Source organism: Protobothrops mucrosquamatus, unplaced genomic scaffold (assembly GCF_001527695.2).
Source record: "Protobothrops mucrosquamatus isolate PMUCROS unplaced genomic scaffold, P.Mucros_1.0 scaffold_225, whole genome shotgun sequence".
NCBI lineage: Eukaryota > Metazoa > Chordata > Lepidosauria > Squamata > Viperidae > Protobothrops > Protobothrops mucrosquamatus.
The window spans coordinates 254,305-273,358 of NW_015386301.1; the positions used below are offsets into that span (position 1 = coordinate 254,305).

The 19,054-nt window shown below is 35.6% G+C and overlaps 1 protein-coding gene across 1 annotated transcript in view; it reads left to right on the forward strand.

Annotated features, from left to right (window-relative positions):
• KDM4C (lysine demethylase 4C) overlaps positions 1–19,054 on the forward strand; it is a 165,925-nt gene that overhangs the window by 106,461 nt on the left and 40,410 nt on the right. The window contains exons 13-15 of the mRNA XM_015828501.1: positions 2,200–2,381; positions 5,051–5,264; positions 5,905–5,981. Of these exons, the coding sequence (XP_015683987.1) occupies positions 2,200–2,381; positions 5,051–5,264; positions 5,905–5,981 (473 nt within the window). The remainder of the gene's footprint in view (positions 1–2,199; positions 2,382–5,050; positions 5,265–5,904; positions 5,982–19,054) is intronic.

Sequence of the window (19,054 nt, forward strand, 5' to 3'; positions counted from 1 at the left end):
GAGGTGACGAGAGCCTGAGTGACTGTGCGCAAAGCATCCCGGTCCAGAAAAGGGCGCAACTGGTAGATCAGGCGAACCTGATAAAATGCCCCCCTGGTCACGGCCGACAAATGGTCTTCCAGTGTCAGCCGTGGATCCAGGAGGACACCCAAGTTGCGTGCCCTCTCTGAGGGGGCCAGAGTCTCGCCCCCTATAGTCAACTGATAATTATGATTGGGAAAAAATAATACTGAAATCTAAAGAAAGAGAAAGATAACAGAGTGATTCCTCATGTGAGAATAACTTTTTTGCATTGAGAAGCACACATTGGCTTACATTAAGATTTTCATTACCACGACATTGTAATTATCTACAATATGGTGTCAACACCGACTCCATGAAATGTGTTTATTTTAGCCTTTTAGACCTTTGTTGATTTGTATTTTAAAATAAAATATTGGATGAATAGCTGAAGTTCACTTTCAGTAAAAAAGCTAAAGTTCATTTTCAATATAAAATAATGTATACTTGTGAGAAAAAATTAATTAAACCCCATGCAGAGCTCAAAGATAAAAGTGGCATATTATATTTAGATTTGCTTATTTTGCATTATGTGAAGAACACAATAAAGAAGAGTGACAACAGGAGTCAAAATTTGTTTGAATTTTCCCAACAATTGCACGCTTGAAGAATAAACATGATATAGTTTCACACTAAAAGCACTATTAAAATGTCTTATAATTATTGTTGTTTTTAGATATGTCAGAAAATTAATTATACTGAGGTATGCATTTCTAAATTAAGATCAGACTACTACATTTCAAAAGTATCCAAAATTTGTAATTAAATACAACACTCCAGTCTCAGTTCCCCTGTCTGATCTCTCTATAGCATTAAATAATGTAGGCAAATGTATAGCTGTCTACCTCTTGTTTCTCAACAATCCATATCCATGCATTGACAATAGGTTCTTGGTTGTCTCAAACAAATACATTTGAGAGTCATATTTGGTGCATTCTTTCAACCGGTTACAACAGGGATCTTCAAACTTGGCCTTTTTATGACTTGTGGACTTCAACTCCCAGAATTCCTCAGCCAGGCACGCTGGCTGAGGAATTCTGGGAGTTGAAGTCCACAAGTCATAAAAGGGCCAAGTTTGAAGACCCCTGGGTTACAACATCTGAAGTAGTGTGTTACAGTAGCTAGAAAAACTAATTACTTTTACTCTTGCATTCTCACTGTTTTATTGGTGGTTAAGTAGATGCAGTTCTCACAAGGTTGTTCCCTTCATATCAAAAGGCAATCAGTTTAATAGCAATGGTATGATAGTTGGCACAGAGGCTTTGGTACCTACACTTCTACAGTGCCATTTGTCTGCTTACATAGAACACAACAGAATTGGTTTCCAAGGGTTTTCTTAATGAAATATATTTCCAGGCTTAGCAGCTGAATTGCTAATACTGCATGTTGGTGGTAGACAGCTCTTCTGAGCCTGTCCACTTACGACCTCTTTTGATGTCAAAGGTTACTAGTAGTTTGCAGGCAGTTGAAGATCATATTTCAACCATCTAATTGTCAATAGGCATTGGATAATCTGCATCTGAAATTGATGTGTTTTCCTAGGGCGTGTACTCATTGTCTCTGTTTGTGAGCAGGGGAAGTTGTAACCCCAGGTTTTGGTTGTGTTTTCCATCAAAAAACACATTAGCTGTAGATAGTTCCTGGCAAAGATTTGAGCAGGTGTAGAACCTATTCATTCAAAGAAGGAATGTTACAAGTAAGCATCTTGTTCTTTCACCATATAGGGTACCATTAAATTTCTTCTGTGCAGAGGATTTGATAATCATAAATTAGTTAATAATATCCCAAGATCACATTATGATACATAATTTTCTTTAAAGTATAAAAGATTTTAATAACTTTAAGGAGTTATTTTCAAAATAGCATATTGTTCTGTGTGTCAGTGATAGGCATGTTTGACTATCACTTGGTATAGATTTTGGCAGGAATGAGTAGCTGTCATAAATAGGGAGTTAAGAGAACTGGTTGACTGTTTGGAATTCTCTGTATCTTTGAAATACAAGCTACCTCTTCAACCTGAATTCATTTATTCTTATGCATTTTCATGAAGTTGCTATTCATTCTTTTTAACTTCCAGTTAAATAATTGTTTGCTTTTAGCTTCCGAATATAGTTATTTCATATGTCAATTTCTTTTAAGAACTGCCTGAGGCTCTCTTAATTGAAGAGGAAATACAAGAAACAGAATCCTGGGCCAAGCCTCTAGTCTATCTTTGGCAGAACAGAATACCAAATTTTACCGCTGAAAAGGAGTACAATGCAGCTGTTGCCAACTTGGAACCCTATTGTGCCATTTGCACACTACTCAAACCTTACTATAAGGTAAGAAGGTTTTTATTTGAAAAATAAAAGTACAGCTACTGTACACAAAAATTCTAGTACTTACAAAACTATTTTATTGTGAAATTACAAAATGTCTCTTTATTCTTAACATGTAAAGGTTTGAAAGGTAAATACACCTCCATCCAGCACATCAAAATAAGTACTCTAATTGCAGGGAGGTATGTGGAATTGTAATTCTTACCATTAAAAAAGGAAGGAAGGAAGGACTATGCTTCTTGTTTGTAGCAATCGTCTTTGTTGTTTAGTTGCATGATGTGACAAAAGAAATAGAAGGAATTTGTGTGTGTGTGTGTGTATCTAAACTAAGAGTATAATTTCACTCTAAGGAGTTACCTCAGTGTAGATAGGCACATACAATCAAATTTGCTGGAATTGGGTGTGCTGGAATTGGGTTGCTGGAATTGGGTATGTCTAGTTTAATGAAGAGAAGGACGAGGAGGGACATGATAGCAGTATTCCAATATCTCAGGGGCTGCCACAAAGAAGAGGGAATCAAGCTATTTTCCAAAGCGCCTGAAGGCAGGACAAGAAGCAACGGGTGGAAACTAACCAAAGAGAGAAGCAACCTAGAACAGTGGTGGCGAACCTATGGCACGGGTGCCAGAGGCGGCACTCAGAGCCCTCTCTGTGGGCACGCGCGCCATCGCCCCAGTCCTAGGCCTTCAGCTGGGTTTTATAAAACCTTTTTGCTTTAGGCCTCCGCTGCCATGTGAAAAAAAAAAAGGTTCAATTAATCAGTCAATTTCAATTTCTCGTGGGAAAAAAAAAGATCTTGCAAAGTTGGAATTGATTGATTGAACTTTTTAGTCCCACCCAGTCTGCCATTACCACCGCAGTCACGCCCACCCAGTGGGCCACACCCCCAGTTGGCCACACCCAGCCAATGGGCCACACCCACCCGGCACCCGACGATGCATAAGTGGGTTTTGGGTTGCAGTTTGGGCACTCGGTCTCTAAAAGGTTCGCCATCACTGACCTAGAACTAAGGAGAAACTTCCTGACAGTTAGAACAATTAACCAATGGAACAACCTGCCTCCAGAAGTGGTGAATGCTCCAACACTGGAAGTTTTTAAGAAGAAACTGGACAGCCATTTGTCCGAAATGGTATAGGGTTTCCTGTCTGAGCAGGGGGTTGGACTAGATGACCTCCAAGGTCACTTCCAACTTTATCATTATTATTATTATTATTAAATAATGAATGCATATTCCTCCTATCCCGGATCTCCTCTTTCACTTTATGCAAAGCTGATTTTCATATCAAGATCCTTCCCATGTGCATGAAGGGGAAAGATTAGATCATTTTGTATTTTTTTAATAAACTATATTTAAACTTCCTTTAAAAAAATTATGTTAACATCATTGCTTAAATGTAAACAATTATATTTAATTTTTTCAATTACCATTTTACATACAGATTTGGTACTTTCCTGCTTGCTGTGGAAAGCCAAAAGTCTTGTATTATTTATGTATTTATTTTGATTTATTACATAACCTTACAAAATAGATACTTTAAGTATAGGTAGTCCTCGACTTATGACTACAATTGAGCCCAAAATTTCTGTTGTTAAGTGAGACATTTGAGCCTGATAATGAAGATACTGAATTTTTTAACAGCATTCCACAATTGGGCAGCTACTGCAAAAATCCTGTTTCACATAAGCTGCCTTTTCCATTTCAGACTGAAATAAATATTTTCTCATCTTCTAATGTTTACACTGCAATTATTTTGACTCACTCTGAATATGAGAGTATTTTCTTCAGTGCATTTACTGTAGCTTTTGCTGTTCAGATATTAATGATATGTAATCGTGGATAATAATCTATTTTACATATAGCTAAATAAAATAAATATGCATTTGGATACACTGATAGCTGTGATATTTTTTCTCTTTTTTGTTCTTACAAAAACATTTGTCATTTTCATTCTATTTGGCAACTTCTAAGAAGACTCATCTTCTCTCTGTCTTGTATATATTGTACTCTGTATATTGTACTAATCATCCCTAAAGTTTACCAATTTATGCAGTGGTGGAATTCAAGTATGTGAACAACCGGTTCTCTGTGTGGATGCTGCTTCTGGAAGTCCATTCTGGGCCTAGGCAACAAAAAATTAGCTACCGGTTCTGCTGAACTGGTGTGAACTGGCTGAATCCCACCATTGAATTTATGAAAGGGTGAACATCACAGTGGTAGTTAATTAGTTTAGCCTCCATTTTTGACCAGAACTCAGATCTTTCTTTTGAATCTGAATCCAATCTAGCTCAGCAACTATAGAAGAATGATATTCTTGGTTGTATACCTCATGAGACAAAATTTCCAGGTCTTAATCAAATGCTACTTGGCTATAGCAGATGCAGTTTTACTTCATAGAACAACTCTTGATGCTTCCCTCATTGTCAATATACTGCTTTCTGCTCTTTTCTTATTTTACCAATTCTAAAAATTAATAGTAAGAACTAAATGCAGTGACAGAAAGAAGAAAGATTTAAAATAAGTGCCAAAGTCTGCTTCAACTTCTAATTTTACAAAAATAAAAACTTCAAAAAGAAATTGCATTGAATGTAATATTATTATAAATTATGGGAAATTTACAAAAAAAATACAAGAAAATTGAGTAAACGCTTTCTATTTATAATTTATTTTTCAGGCTGATAAACCTAATGAAGAAATATACGCTTGGTCCGAAACAAAACAAAAAGAAATACGTGTGTCCAATGAAAAGACAAAACCACTTATTCCAGAGATATGTTTTATTTATAGCGAGGAAAATACTGAAAACTATCCATCCAATGGCTTTATTGAAGAAGATGGGACTAGTATGCTAATATCCTGTGCAAAATGTTGTGTACAGGTCCATGCAAGTATGTATCATAGCTTTACATTCCATTTTCATTTCGTTTGCATTGTTCAGCTAATCTTTGAGTAACTACAATAATTAATCTATAATTATTCCCAGGGGAGATGTATGATGATACAGAAATCATTTGTATCAAAAAATGAAAGAGCCTAATACTGGTGAAATCAGAAAATGGGTTTAAATATTCTATACAGCAGAAATAGAGCATGATTTGAATAACTGAACTGTTGTGTTTGCAGGAGTCTATAGTTCTACAACCATGTTTTACACCATGACCTAAAAGCTTAGAACACTTAAGTGACTTGATTGAATCACAGCATTGATCATTACCCAGTACTGGCCCTTTATTATAGAATGTTATTACTATTGTGATCAAATAGTAATTTTATCTCATGGCAAGGGTATTGGATTAATAAGCAGGCTATCATAGTCAAAGAATTTTTGAAGAAAGCTGTTTTGAGGAAAGAGAACTGTTGCTTTTATTTTAGCTGCATATTTTTGAGAAAATGCTTGTTCTTCACTTTCTTTATTCACAGCATACAAATCTGTCTTTTTTTTTAATTGTTCAGTTACATGTTACCGCTTTAGCTAGATAAATAACAAAGTGCAAATTCTGTTGTATCATTTTTACTCTTTCATTATAGGTTGTTATGGTATTCCTTCCCATGAAATCCACGATGGATGGCTTTGTTGTCGATGCAAAAGAGGAGCCTGGACAGCTGTAAGTTATGAACTTCATTTAATTGTTCATAATCCCAACCATCTAATCTCCAGATTATATGTGACAATAAAACCTATAGATGTATGTATCTCAGAATCAACAAATATTTATTTTATGAATTTAACATATTGTTTTAATTATTATTGTTTGGAATGAATTTTTGATTATTGTTTGGAATGAATGTTTTGTGGTATATGTACAAATTAAGAACAATTGAAAAAAAATCCAAATACTGAATATCTTGATACTAATAATAATCAGAAATTGCTCTCATTATTTGTTGTTGCAATGCGGCTGATAGTCAGCTAGTTCCAGACTGTAGCTAATCAACTGAGGCTTTTTGATACCATTCTTTTAAATTGCTGAGTACTGCACAAGTTATTCCAAGTTTGCACAATATTCCATCTAGAAAGATTAATGGACTGCCAATAATTTATTACCTCCCTTTGTAGCTGGATGAACAAACTGAAATTTAAAATTGATAACAATGAAGGGTAAATACTAAGTTCAAAGGTGTAAAGCAGTAGACTGAAATCCTTTGTTGAATACATATTATACAGGTAATTGGTATATAAAAGAATCATATAGAATATAATGTATGCCTCAAAATAGCAATAATTTGAAATCTTTCTTTTCTATTGAGATTTCAGTTTTATGACATTAAAGAAAGACATGTTTCCCATGTTCTTCTATTTTACAAATGTATTTTATCTGGGATTTGAGGGGGTGGTAATGTACTTTTAACGAAAATATTTATATCTTATGCTATGTTTATGCTTTCTCATGGCTGGAGTTGAATGGTTTCAAGATGCGTACCTCTTACTCCTTGAATACCTTTCCTATGTTGTTCCAGTATAAGTTTCTTTTCCTGCAAGATATGCTGAATCCTTTTATAGTTTACTGATTTCCTCTAAAAATTAAGTTTATTTTTATGGTAAATTCAACTGAATGAAACCAATAACTAAAATCTTCAGAATAATTAAGTTGTAAGATTGTAGAAGATAAAACTAGTGAAATTTGAGCCATCTTTCACATTTAGGGACAATAATAAGACATAGCACTTTCATTTATCTCAAGTTAGTTGAGACATTTCATGAAGCTAAAGGTGATTAAAGGGGGAAAAATCCTAAACCCACAATGTGCTGAGGGAACATTTTATAAACATGATGGTGGGTATAAAGGGATATCAATGATTCAAAAATATATGTGTGCTACTGTATTATTTTTATTTTATAAGTGCTGATAAATTCAACATGTAGTACAGTAGTCCAGAATTTACCATTCAGTTTGTAAAAATTGGCATTTCTTTCCATCTAAAGCTATTGTAGCCCTCCCAGGTAAACCAGACAATAAACAGGACTAGATGAAGTACCTCTACTTTATTACAAGGCTACATTAATACAATTTTGCAAGTCTGATGGTACAAACTTCCCATTTCACTTTTTTAACTGCTTGATCTATTAGGGCAGATCCTTTCTAAGTTTCTTTCTCTGACCATTAAGCCATTGAGGGCTTCCATCTCTCTGTTTCCTAGACAGCACACTGTATTTTCCCCTCATTCTGCAAGGTCATCCATACATTACATTACAGCTATGAAATTACGCATGAAATTATATTTACCTACTTGCTTATTTGGGTTTATCCCCTGCTCCACTCATGTGTGACTGTTAGTAGATAAACATTCCCCCATCCAGTAATGAGATTAAACCACTAACATTTTAAAAACAGCATTGCCTAAAAGTAACAGGAAACAACAAGCAGTACTATTCTTAGTGCAGGAGAGAAAACATTGCAACAGATCCCCAAGGCCCTCTAAAAAAGCCTTTTGAAAAGCCTTAATGGCCTATTGAAACCGTAACAGTTTTGGATACAATCTGATCTATAAGAAAATGCCCCAAGGGAAGGGGGCAATGACAAGAAAGGCTGTTCCTGAGGTCTCTCAGATCTGGGTGCTCAGTTAAAGATGGCAGAAGGCAGCCTCAAGATGCCCAGATCCTGGGCTAAGTTGTTCCTTGTAAAAACTGAATAACTAAAACCACACTGGGGCTACTTTATACTTTTAAAAACTAATTTATTTTGCTAATTAACTTTTGGTATCTATAATTTTTCATAACATATTTGTATGCTACCTCTAATGTATCTGAAGAACTATCCTTTGTCCTACACAAATTAGGAAGAGAAACATTAGCAAATGAACTTTGCAATAAATAGTGACTTTGCCTCAATCCTACTATGGAATATATTAGTATTTTTCACAGCAATTTATTTTATTTTATTTTTTTATGAAAAGAAGCAGACTGAACAGGTTGGAAGGGACAATAATTCCTTCCAGCCGTTGGTAAAGAACAAACAGAAGGTAGCAAATATGATGTGCATATTAACCAAGGCAAGCAAATAAAATGGCAAATGCCAATTTAGAACAGATTAATACAAAAACAGTGATTCACACATAGAGCTAATTCAGTGTTTGCTTGGTGAACTGCTATTAAAATGTTCCTAGAGTCCATTTCTGAATCTGTAATATGTTTTCGTTTTAGCAGGGTAGGCATTCTTTCCAGGCAAAATTGAATTTTTCTTCCCTTGTTGGTTATCCGAGAAAATTGTGAAAGGTTCCTTATCAGACAATCAGAAGTTCTGGGACTTATGAAACTGCTTTTGTTACACCTTCTGTAAGAGTTGTGGGTGGGTTTAGAAAGGAGGGGGAATGGCAGAAGTCAATCCCAAGAACTGACAGTGTGTCTTTTAAGTCAGAATGTAATTATCAGTTTAGTTCAGTAAATGGAGAGAAACAGCCCTGCTGCTCTAACCAGAGTTTGTCAGTTTTATTTCAACCAAGGAACTGACCTGGCACCTTTTAGCATTAGTAAGAAGAATTATCATGAGTTTTATTGAGTAGGTAGCTCAGTAATGTTTAGAATGATGAGGCCTTCTCATCTAATAATACCTACACACAGGGCTTTTTTTGTCATAGAAGGCACTGGAACGGAGTTCCGGCACCTTTTTTGACAGATTTTCCAGAGTTGCCTTGAACAAAATCCTAGTCTTTCAGATACACTAAAAATTGAAGGGTTTTTTTTTTCAACTACAAAGGTAAACCTTGTAGGGTAGGCAAGACGGGTTGTATGACGTGTGAGTTCCGGCACCTTTTTTTTTTTTTACACAAAAAAAGCACTGCCTACACATAATGATACAGTCCTGTGAATGGATAAATGTAAGAGTAGGTTTTAGTGCTGGAACCCAAAAGTGAAGTCTAAGTATAAGCCTTGAGCAACTCTATGAACAACTGTTTCACAACCTATGTTCCAGCAGAAAGTGAAACAAGCCAGTCATAAATCAGAAAATACATCATTGTATTTGCTTGTTAGAGCCATAAATCAGGCATCGGGCTTTCATCTGGGTTGCAGGGGATCAGGCAGTAACACTGAAGTAAAAGTCCAATTACAGAAGTCAAGCTTCAGTGCAGATGTAGGTGCAGTTGTTGGATCCAGTCCAATAGTCAAGAATTCATGCAACATGCATAATTCATATAACGTCCAACATCTTCTGATGTTGCAAATGTTCCTCCAAAGTATCTCACCTCAGTAGGGCCCTTAATATTCAAGAATTCTTTACTACTGGAGTCAGACAAGGAAAAATGTCAGGTGGTTTCCTTTGCTTTTCTATCATCTTAACGTCTATACATGCTACTGGCATTCTCAAAACTTGGGAGGCCTTCTTCCAACTCCAGGTCAGGATCCTCTATATCAGAGAGAGGGGAAGGCAGCATCTGTATTGGTTCTTCTTTGGTTGACATTGGAGCTGAGATTATTTTCCCCCCCTGAGTTATATTTTTTCAAGGAAGAGCAGCTGCCCACCATCTCACCCAATCATTAGTTCTGATAATTTATCAGTCTGTCTACTTTATCCATTCTGTTTTCATTAATCTTGCTAAATATTATAATTTTGTAGTCAGTCATCCAATTGAATCACCTGTCCAAAATGTATGAATTTCTGCTTGCTGATCATGTCAAGCAAGCAATGGTTACTTTCATCTAACTAAGTGCTGCCATTAGCCTATTGTATTTTTCTGTCTTCTATTTTGAATTATTCATTGATCTGATTCCACTGTTACCCATATGGTAATGTCCAGTGTAGAGCTTGCTTTTATGTTGCTTGAAGCAGGTATTAGCAGTGAACATAAGCATTCTCTTTGCACCACTCAATTGACAATGTCTAGTTCTTCAGTTTCTCTAGCTTTCGTATCTTAGTTGTACAAAGTACTATGCTCTTTCTAAATGGTATTTAGCACAGGTTCTAATCTGCCATAAAATTCTTCAATTTGTATTTGCTGTTGTATTTTGAAGAGAAATAATTTAAAACAATGTTAATGCTCCCTAGATATGTACATTATATTACAGTATATGTGATATGTAGAATGAAATGCAGTTATAGAACAGTTCCTAGTCCATACCACCTTTCACCTCTTTTTTTTAGTTCTTTTTAGAAGACCCCTAAAAAGATACTTATGAATAAATCCCTTTACTACCTATAGTCATCCCTACAGCCTTTCCTTTTGGCAGTTCTCACAATGACTCAATTCTTGCATCATTCAAGATGTTTCACACCCCTTCAAAAGATTATGCGCATTTTAAATTATTTATTTTTGCACTGTTTACTATGTGTCTGCTAATAGTTACTGAAGAAGACAAAGAGTTCTATATTATCCACCTTTGGTGTGGGGGCTACTTTAAAGAAAATCAAGGAGTAAAAAGGATGGCCCTGCTTCATCTGGAGAATAAAAGAACCAAGAAGTTTAATAATTCATCTGCCCTGTTCTTGAAAGTGAAACTATATTCACCCATAGCTTCTTGATTGAGAGGAATGCCTCATTAATCTTAAACGTTTTGAGCAGAAACCACTAATAAAGCCAGGAAGAATAATGACTAATAATTCAGGGAACAAGACATCCTCTACAGTATGTAGTCTTGAATTTATTCTTCTGGCAGTCCGTTCAAACATGAATGCCTTCATTTTATTTATAAGGCTAAATGGGAAAATAAGAATTCTAACAATTTATGTTAAAAGATTGAAAATCAGTAAATGTGTATAAATTAAATAACAGTTTTCTATGGTTTTCTCATTCATACTAAAATATTTATTTTCTTCATAATTCTGAGCAGCAAATGTATAATGGAGAATATAAACTGGAAGTCTATAGCTCATAACATATTCAGGATACGCTGTAATTCCATATTGACCTTACCTAAAGTGGGTTCCATTTAACTGCTACGCATGCTTCTGAATAAATGTATATTATCTGCTATATATTGGTGCAGCATCCTGCAGTCACGTGACTGCAGTTTGTAACATTTTTTTTAACAGTTTAACAACTATAATGACCACAGTGATTCACTTTATGACCATTGCAAAAGTGGTTCTGAAATCAAGTCAGGTCATGTGGTAACATGCTTAGTGACTGCAATGACCTACAACAGAAATTCCAGGCTCAATTGTGGTGAGGACAACCTGTGTCATTAACCTTGAGCTTGCAGGCTTTCGGAAAGGCAATCAAAACCTGATTGTTTCCTCAGGCCTTTGGGTCAAAATGAGCAGAGCTGCTTCTGGGTACCATGTATTGTTTTATTTGATTTTTAATTGTATGTGTTGTTTTCTTTTGCATTTGTTGCTTGATTATTTTGTACACTGCCCAGAGTCACACTGATTGAGTTGGATGGTACATGTTCCAAATAAGCGGTGGGGAAAAATGATTGCATATTTGTGAAACTGACATTTTAAAAGCCTGCACTGGAGAAATTAGTGTAACTAACAAGGACATTAAAGAAATTTGCACTTTTAAAAAGCTGGTCTGCAATTTATGTTAATGTCCATGCAAATTAGGAGAAGATTCGTATAAAATCTTCCTCTGTTCGGGATGCTAGAAACAAAATTTCAAGTATGCCCACGGATTTTTTAAAAATCTGTTTAGAAACCTGGATAGAACATGCCCTCTAAACATAGATAATAAAATGGATTTAATTTTTACTGGCACTAAGTGCTAGTGATGACATAGCTCCTTTTCTTGGTATCAAAATCCAAGGATGTTTTTAAAATTGTAAACGAGTGTCCATTGGTAATGGCATGAATAATGCCATTTACGGCAGATGAGACAGAATTACTGTTGATAGGGACACCAAGGAATTGGAATTCAGGCTGCACTAAACAAACCCCTTTTCTTGAAAATATTGTTTCAGGGTACTCCTGGATTCATTTCTGAACTTGAATACTCATGTTTTGACTGAGGCTTAGATTGCATTGTTATGCTTAACCATAATGTATACCTGAGAGTGTCAGATCTTGCAGATCGATCAATTATGTAATTATGTTTAATTTAATTTAAATTTAAATTTATCAATTGAATTAAGTTTTGGAATCCTGTCTACTGCGATTTGAAAAGTTCAGAAATTCCAGAATGGTGTATAGAAACAATTGACTATAGCCAGTCATGCATATGACTCTATTCTTTTAAAAAAGCTACTTGAAAGAAGTGCTTTGAAATACATGGAAATGCATAGGAACCATATCTGGATCATAAAACAGCTGCATTGTTTGCAAAGCTGAAGCAGTTGCTTTGAAAACTGCTCCTACCTGTGTCCACTTCATGCCATGCATAACTAACTACCGTCTATTTTCAGACATGATTCAGAGTGTTGGAGTGTTGGCTTTCATGTATAAAGACCCAAATTGGTACTATATGACAAAGTCTAGTAAAAATAAAAAGAGTCCCTCCCAGGCCTGGGAATTCTTTTGCAAAAAAGGTCAGAATATGAGTCAAAAGCATTTTTATTTCATCAGATGTCGCCAGTGCTTTTTTTCTAAAAAAAAAAAAAAAAAAAAAAAGGTGCCGGAACTCACACACGCCATACAACCCACCTTGCCTACCCTACAAGGTTCCATCCAAAAAAGGTGCCGGAACTCCGTTCTGGGCGTTCTATGAGAAAAAAAGCCCTGGATGTCGCACATAAATGGATTTTGGCTGTTGAGTTTGGAAGTTTTACTTTTTTGGTTTTGCTTTGTTTGCGCTTAAATATGTAAGTAGAAACTGAAATAACTTTATTATGGTCATTAACCTGCATAAGGGAATTGGCATTTGAGTATTCAAAATTAAATTGACAATATCAGGGTAATTTTAAGAAAGGTAAATGCAAATAAAGAATTTTGGCTAAAAACAATATTAAATTAAAGAAACATTGTTGCTTGCTTAAGCTATATATGTATGAGAAAAGAGATTAAAGTTAGCAATATGTGTAGCATAAACTTTGAATTAGCAAAGTAAAATGGATACAGATATAAAAAAAATAGATAAAACAATAAAATTAACCTAAAAGGATTTGAGGATTAACAATATAGGGGAAAAATTTGAATACATATTTAATCATATTCCTCCCCAGCCATTCTGTAGACACCTTGTATAATTGCTTTAAGTGCCAATTGTTAGTAGAAAAACAAATTTAAATACAACTTTTAAGTGAGTTTTGCTTTTAATGTTTCCCTGCTAAATGTAGATTATAAAATGGAACGTTCAGCACCCTTATCAAGAAAACACAAACACTAAAATCCTGACCTTACTGAAATGGTTAACAGTTTTTTGTAGAACCCATGTCAATGTTTTAATCTTCAATCTAAATGTGTTCATTATTTTAATTTTTGTGAGTCCCTCTCATAGCCTATTGTGTTTAATCTCTGCAGTTTGCTATTAAAGATGGTTAAAGATAGGTGAAGATAGTTTTTTGCGGACCGGAGGGGGTGTGGTTTTGCGTGCTGCCTGCATCCTGCAGATGGGGCTTCGCTTGTTTGCACGGACTGGTTTCTGGCATGCCACAGACTGGTGACGGTCCACGGACCAAGGTTGGGGACCCTTGCCTTAGTGTCTTAACATACTTTTAGTAGAATGAAATCAACAGGGAAAAAATGAGGCTGGCGCTCTTATCTTTTCTAAGAATTATTTCAACTCTATTTAAGTAAAAATAGGAACATGTAATTTTTGCCATATTGTAGCCACAGATACAAAGCGCTTAGAAGGAAGGACACTCCATTCCTTTCCCCGCCCCCAAAAAGCACAGAGTACTGCTCATATAGGAATGATTTGTCTTGACAATGATTTCTGATTTTTTCCCCTCATTCAGTCACCCGAAGAATAATTGACAAAAAAAGATAAATCAATTTACTGTGAGAATTATACTTGCCTCTTTTTTGTTCATTTTAATAGACTCTCTCCACATTTACACTCCATAAGATTCATAGCTTTTAATGAGACTATTTAAATTGAAGATTGTGTTCAGATGTAATCACTATAGCATGTGCTTGATGAGGAAATAACCTTCTGACCTGATCAGATAAGATGTGCTTGTAAAGAAAATGAAATCTAGTCTGCAGCACTTGTCTGGGGGCACATCTTTTAAGAACACTTATCTAACAGTGATAGCAATTACTAAGGTCACAGCTTTTTGTCAGGAGCAGCAGAGGTAGGTTACCTTATACACCATTATCCAGACACATAATCTGACAGTTTGCCTTGCATGTGTACTAAATGACTTCCGTTATTATACCAGTCAACCAGAATCATACTCACTCAATCCACCTTTAACCTGCCTTGGCTGGTACTGACCCATTGATTCTGCTTTCCTGAAAACAGTTCCCAGGTTCCCAAAATATAGATTGTAGCCCAGTATGATCTAAGTTGATAGCATTTGCCTAGCTGATCGCAGTTGTACATTCCCGATGAGATTAGTAATATGCTACTTTTGCATTTTATGTTATTAATATATATTTTCGTAGTATTATCAAATTTCATTTTGAACCTTCTAAGGTAGGGGTGTCAAACTGCTGGCCCGCAGGCTGGATGCGTCATGCTGAAACCGCGCCCACCCCATTGCCGGCAATGGAAAAAAAGTCACGATACGTCGTGACACGTTCTGTGACGTTGCGAGTTTGACACCCCTGTTCTAAGGCAAAGCCTTGTTGTAGAAATCTTCTCTCAAGTATTCAGAAACAGCCACATCTATTCGTTTTTCTCAGATCTCCTCCCAATAATTATACTAAGGGCAAGATTAAATTTTACTATTAAATGTCCCTCTCTTTGTCTGTCTTTGTTAGGAAGAGGCCAACTTGTAAATCATTGTGCTTATTGGTATACTCACTCTTGTGGCTGAATGATTAGTTCTTGCAATCTATGGCAGGGGTCCCCAACCCCCGGTCCATAGACCGGTACTGGGCCACAGCATGCCAGCAACGGTCCGCACAAACAAGCAAAGCCCCATCCGTGGGATGCAGGCAGCACACAAAACCATGCACACTCCGGTTCATGGAAAAATCTTTCTCCATAGAATCGATCCCTGTTGCCCAAAAGGTTGGGGACCTCTGATCTATGGTATTCTTCAGCAATTAAAAACTTTTCTTTTTCATTTAACCTTTCTGATGGTCCTCCTTTCACAGTCATGTTACAACTGGGAAAACCCTAGCCAATAACAATATACCTTTGTTGTTCGTGAATATTTTTAATTTTACTGTATATTATTATTCACTTACTGCTTGGATCATGACAGCAGACTCATTAGTCACTATTTGATTGTCTTTTGATCCCTCCCCATTACAGTTCTCTTTATATGCATCTGTGTTTCCCAGACCATCTTTCATTTATATCAGGGGTTCCCAACTGGGGGTGCTTGCACCCCCTGGGAGTACGAGACAATATTCTATGGGGTGCAAAAACTTGGGCTTAGAAGTTTCAAAATTATAGTGTATATGCATAATTCATTGCCTTTATTTCAAACTTTTGTAAGGGGTGCGAGAATATATCAGAAGCGTTCTAGGGGCGTGGGGTATAGAAAAGGTTGGAAACCGTTGATTTATATCATTGAAAACCTATGTTATATATGTGTGTTTATTATTAAGTTTTACCAGTCCAGCATTCACATACTACATAAAAGAATAGTGAGGGAAATAAATTTAATTGTTAAAAAAGGGGAGAGAGAATCTTATTATATTGTTCTCTGATTGGGAATTATTACCAAGCTTGTGCAGTTTGATATCACTGTTTCATGTGAAAATGCCATCTTTCTTTGCCTATTTCCCTAACGCAGCTTGCTAATCACATGTTGATTGATTGATTATGTGCAATCAAGTCATTTCTTTAAGTGATAAAGCAGCATGTAATACTGAGCACGATATTATAAAGCCAGGATCCCCAACCCCTGGGTAGGTGGCAAGATCCTCCAAGCCATCTTTATGCTTAGAATGAAGTACATCACTGAGCATTACCACAGAAATGCTTTCTGTAGATCTTATTAATTTAAAAGACAAAGAACAGTTTTTCCATAAATACATGGGAAAGTATAAAGTATATATGTATGAGTATATGAGTATAAAGTACTTTATATTTGATTTATAAATATTAAGATAGTAAAATGGGATGGGAGATTTTTTTACAAATACTAACTCTTTAAGACATCAGGTATTTTATGAACAGCAAGTGACAAAGTATGAAGCTTCTTTCATTTATCTTGGCACTTTTGGGTGGTATATTTCTCATTAATTTTATACAGTCTTGACTTATTTGGCAGGCTAGAGAATTTACTAATACAGGTTGTCCTTAACTTACAACAGTTCGTTTAGTGACCATTTGAAGTTACAATGGTACTGAAAAAAATGACTTATGACCATTTTTCACACTTACGCCCATTACAGCATCCCCGTAGTCATGTGATGAAAATTCAGATGCTTGGCAACAACTGACTCATATTTATGACAGTTGCAGTGTCCCAAGATCATCTTTTGCAACCTTCTGACAAGCAAAGTCAATGGGAAGCCAGATTCACTTAATAGTCATGTTACTAACTTAACAAGTGCAATGATTTACTTAATAACTGTGACAAAAAGGTTGTAAAATGGGGCAAAACTCACTTAATAAATGTCTTACTTAGCAACATAACTTTTGAGCTCAATTGTGGTTGTAAGTCAAGGACCACCTGTAAACCAATTTAATGGTTCTGTACACATTAAGGAATGGATATGGAGATGGTTGACAGTCTATTTTGGCTTTAGATCTATCCATGTATGGAATGATTTGTAACCACTCAATATAGGTTAAGATGAGATGATGATGATTATTATTATTATTTTCAATTAATATCTTGCCTTTCTGCCCAAGAGAGAAGATGTTGCATTTATTTTCTTTGTTATATCTGAACATTAGTGCTTATCCTGCTTCCATTCCCCAATTCCTTTAAATCCAAGTGAACTCCAAGGTCAAGTGGAGCACTAAATATGGGTTTACTCTAGTGTTCTTTATGTAGAAGTGAAAGTATTGTCAGTTTCCATTAATAATGGAACTGCTATATTTTTGTGATATTTACTATCAAGACAGCTAACGAAGTGAAGAATCACATCAGTGATACATTTATGCTTAATGTAATAACTAATTGAGATCTCTCACAAACCTTCAACAAAGACATTTTTCAAAATGCTTGTTTCTTTTGCGATGAAGGAAATTCAGTTTATTCCTTTATCCCTATTCTGATTATGGTATGGACTAGAGATTTATATCTTTTATTACATTGAAACTTTTTGTAGCCTTGTGTCTACGGGGAAATCCTTTTTCTCTTAGTCACTCATTAAGTAAGTCCTTTGAATCCATGTCTATTTGATGGTTACATCTTGTATTTCAAAAAAACCTAGCATTTTTAGTAGTTATAGTCATTTCTGCAAGATCTATGAGTTTGATCCTATCCAGGCTGATTTATGTCCAGATTTTTTCATAAGGAGAAGGCATTGTTTAATCTCAATACATTTTGTTCATGCCAAAGGTGGTATCCAGAGTACATTTGAGATGGTACTTGATTTTCCTGGTTATATGTTTTTGACTTCCTTAGAGACTTCCTTTATTTCTCCAGCATTCATCAGACATTATCCTTTTATTTTCAGTGGATTACTGCTCATCCCTGCTCTGTCATTCGCTCTTGAGAAATGCACAGTGTAATCTGCAAGGTTTGATTTTGTTATGAAGTATCAGTTGTTTCTTGTACAGCTGTGGGACCATTCCACTAGCAAACTATCTTAATGAGCAGCCTTCCTTCAGGTAGTTGCTCATCTAAATTTATGAAGGGTACCTACTTGGTGATAGTGATCTCTGTACTTTTGACATAATTGGACGGAACCTTCAACTCAAGTTGATGTTGCTTCCTGCTTTCTTTATTTGTCATATCTCAGAATCTGCCCCTCTTGGGAAGCTTATTATTTACCGGTAATATAAAAATAAGTAATCATGATTCGTTGAAAAGTCATCTGTGAATCCACATAATTTCCCCCCATCCTGCTCCTGAGGCTATAAAGATTTTTCAGATTTTAGTGACCATTCTTTCAGTCAGATGACTTGAAGACTATGAATGAGCATGTTTTCTTTGGAGAAAGTCCTACCAAAATCTTATTCATCTGATAGGAAGATGATGTTCCACCCACTCAATAATCACCAGTGAGTAGGTGGGAGCTTTTACATTAGCTGAGAGGAATCAGTGATGCTATGTGAATGAAACAGAAAGGAAGGAGGTTACAATCATCATGCTTTGCTATTACCAAATGCCTTCAATTTTTTTTAAAGAATCAGCTTGCCTCTTGAATTTAATGCTTTTGTGATGTTTAAACAATCCAGTTATCTCTGTCATCTCCTCTCTTCTCATCCCTTTCCTTCTAATACACTCTTTCTTCCTCCTCACTGTAAACACATCCTGTTTTTCCTCCTTTTTTGCAGTTTCTACTGGAAGGATGCACATGTTTCTATTTTGTATTTCTATATGTAAGAAAGGTTTATGTATGTGAGAGAAAATGGTTTGTATTTGTGTCATCAATTAAATTTATAAATGATATAGCTTATTTTACATAAACTTAATTTTACTGTAGTTAACATTTTTTTAAAAAAATATATCCTGATCATGTCTTTTTTGGGGAATGAAGTTCTAGCAGACACACACACACACACACACACACACAAACACACAAACACACAGATAGGGAGACAAAGAGCCAGAAGAAATCTAATCCTA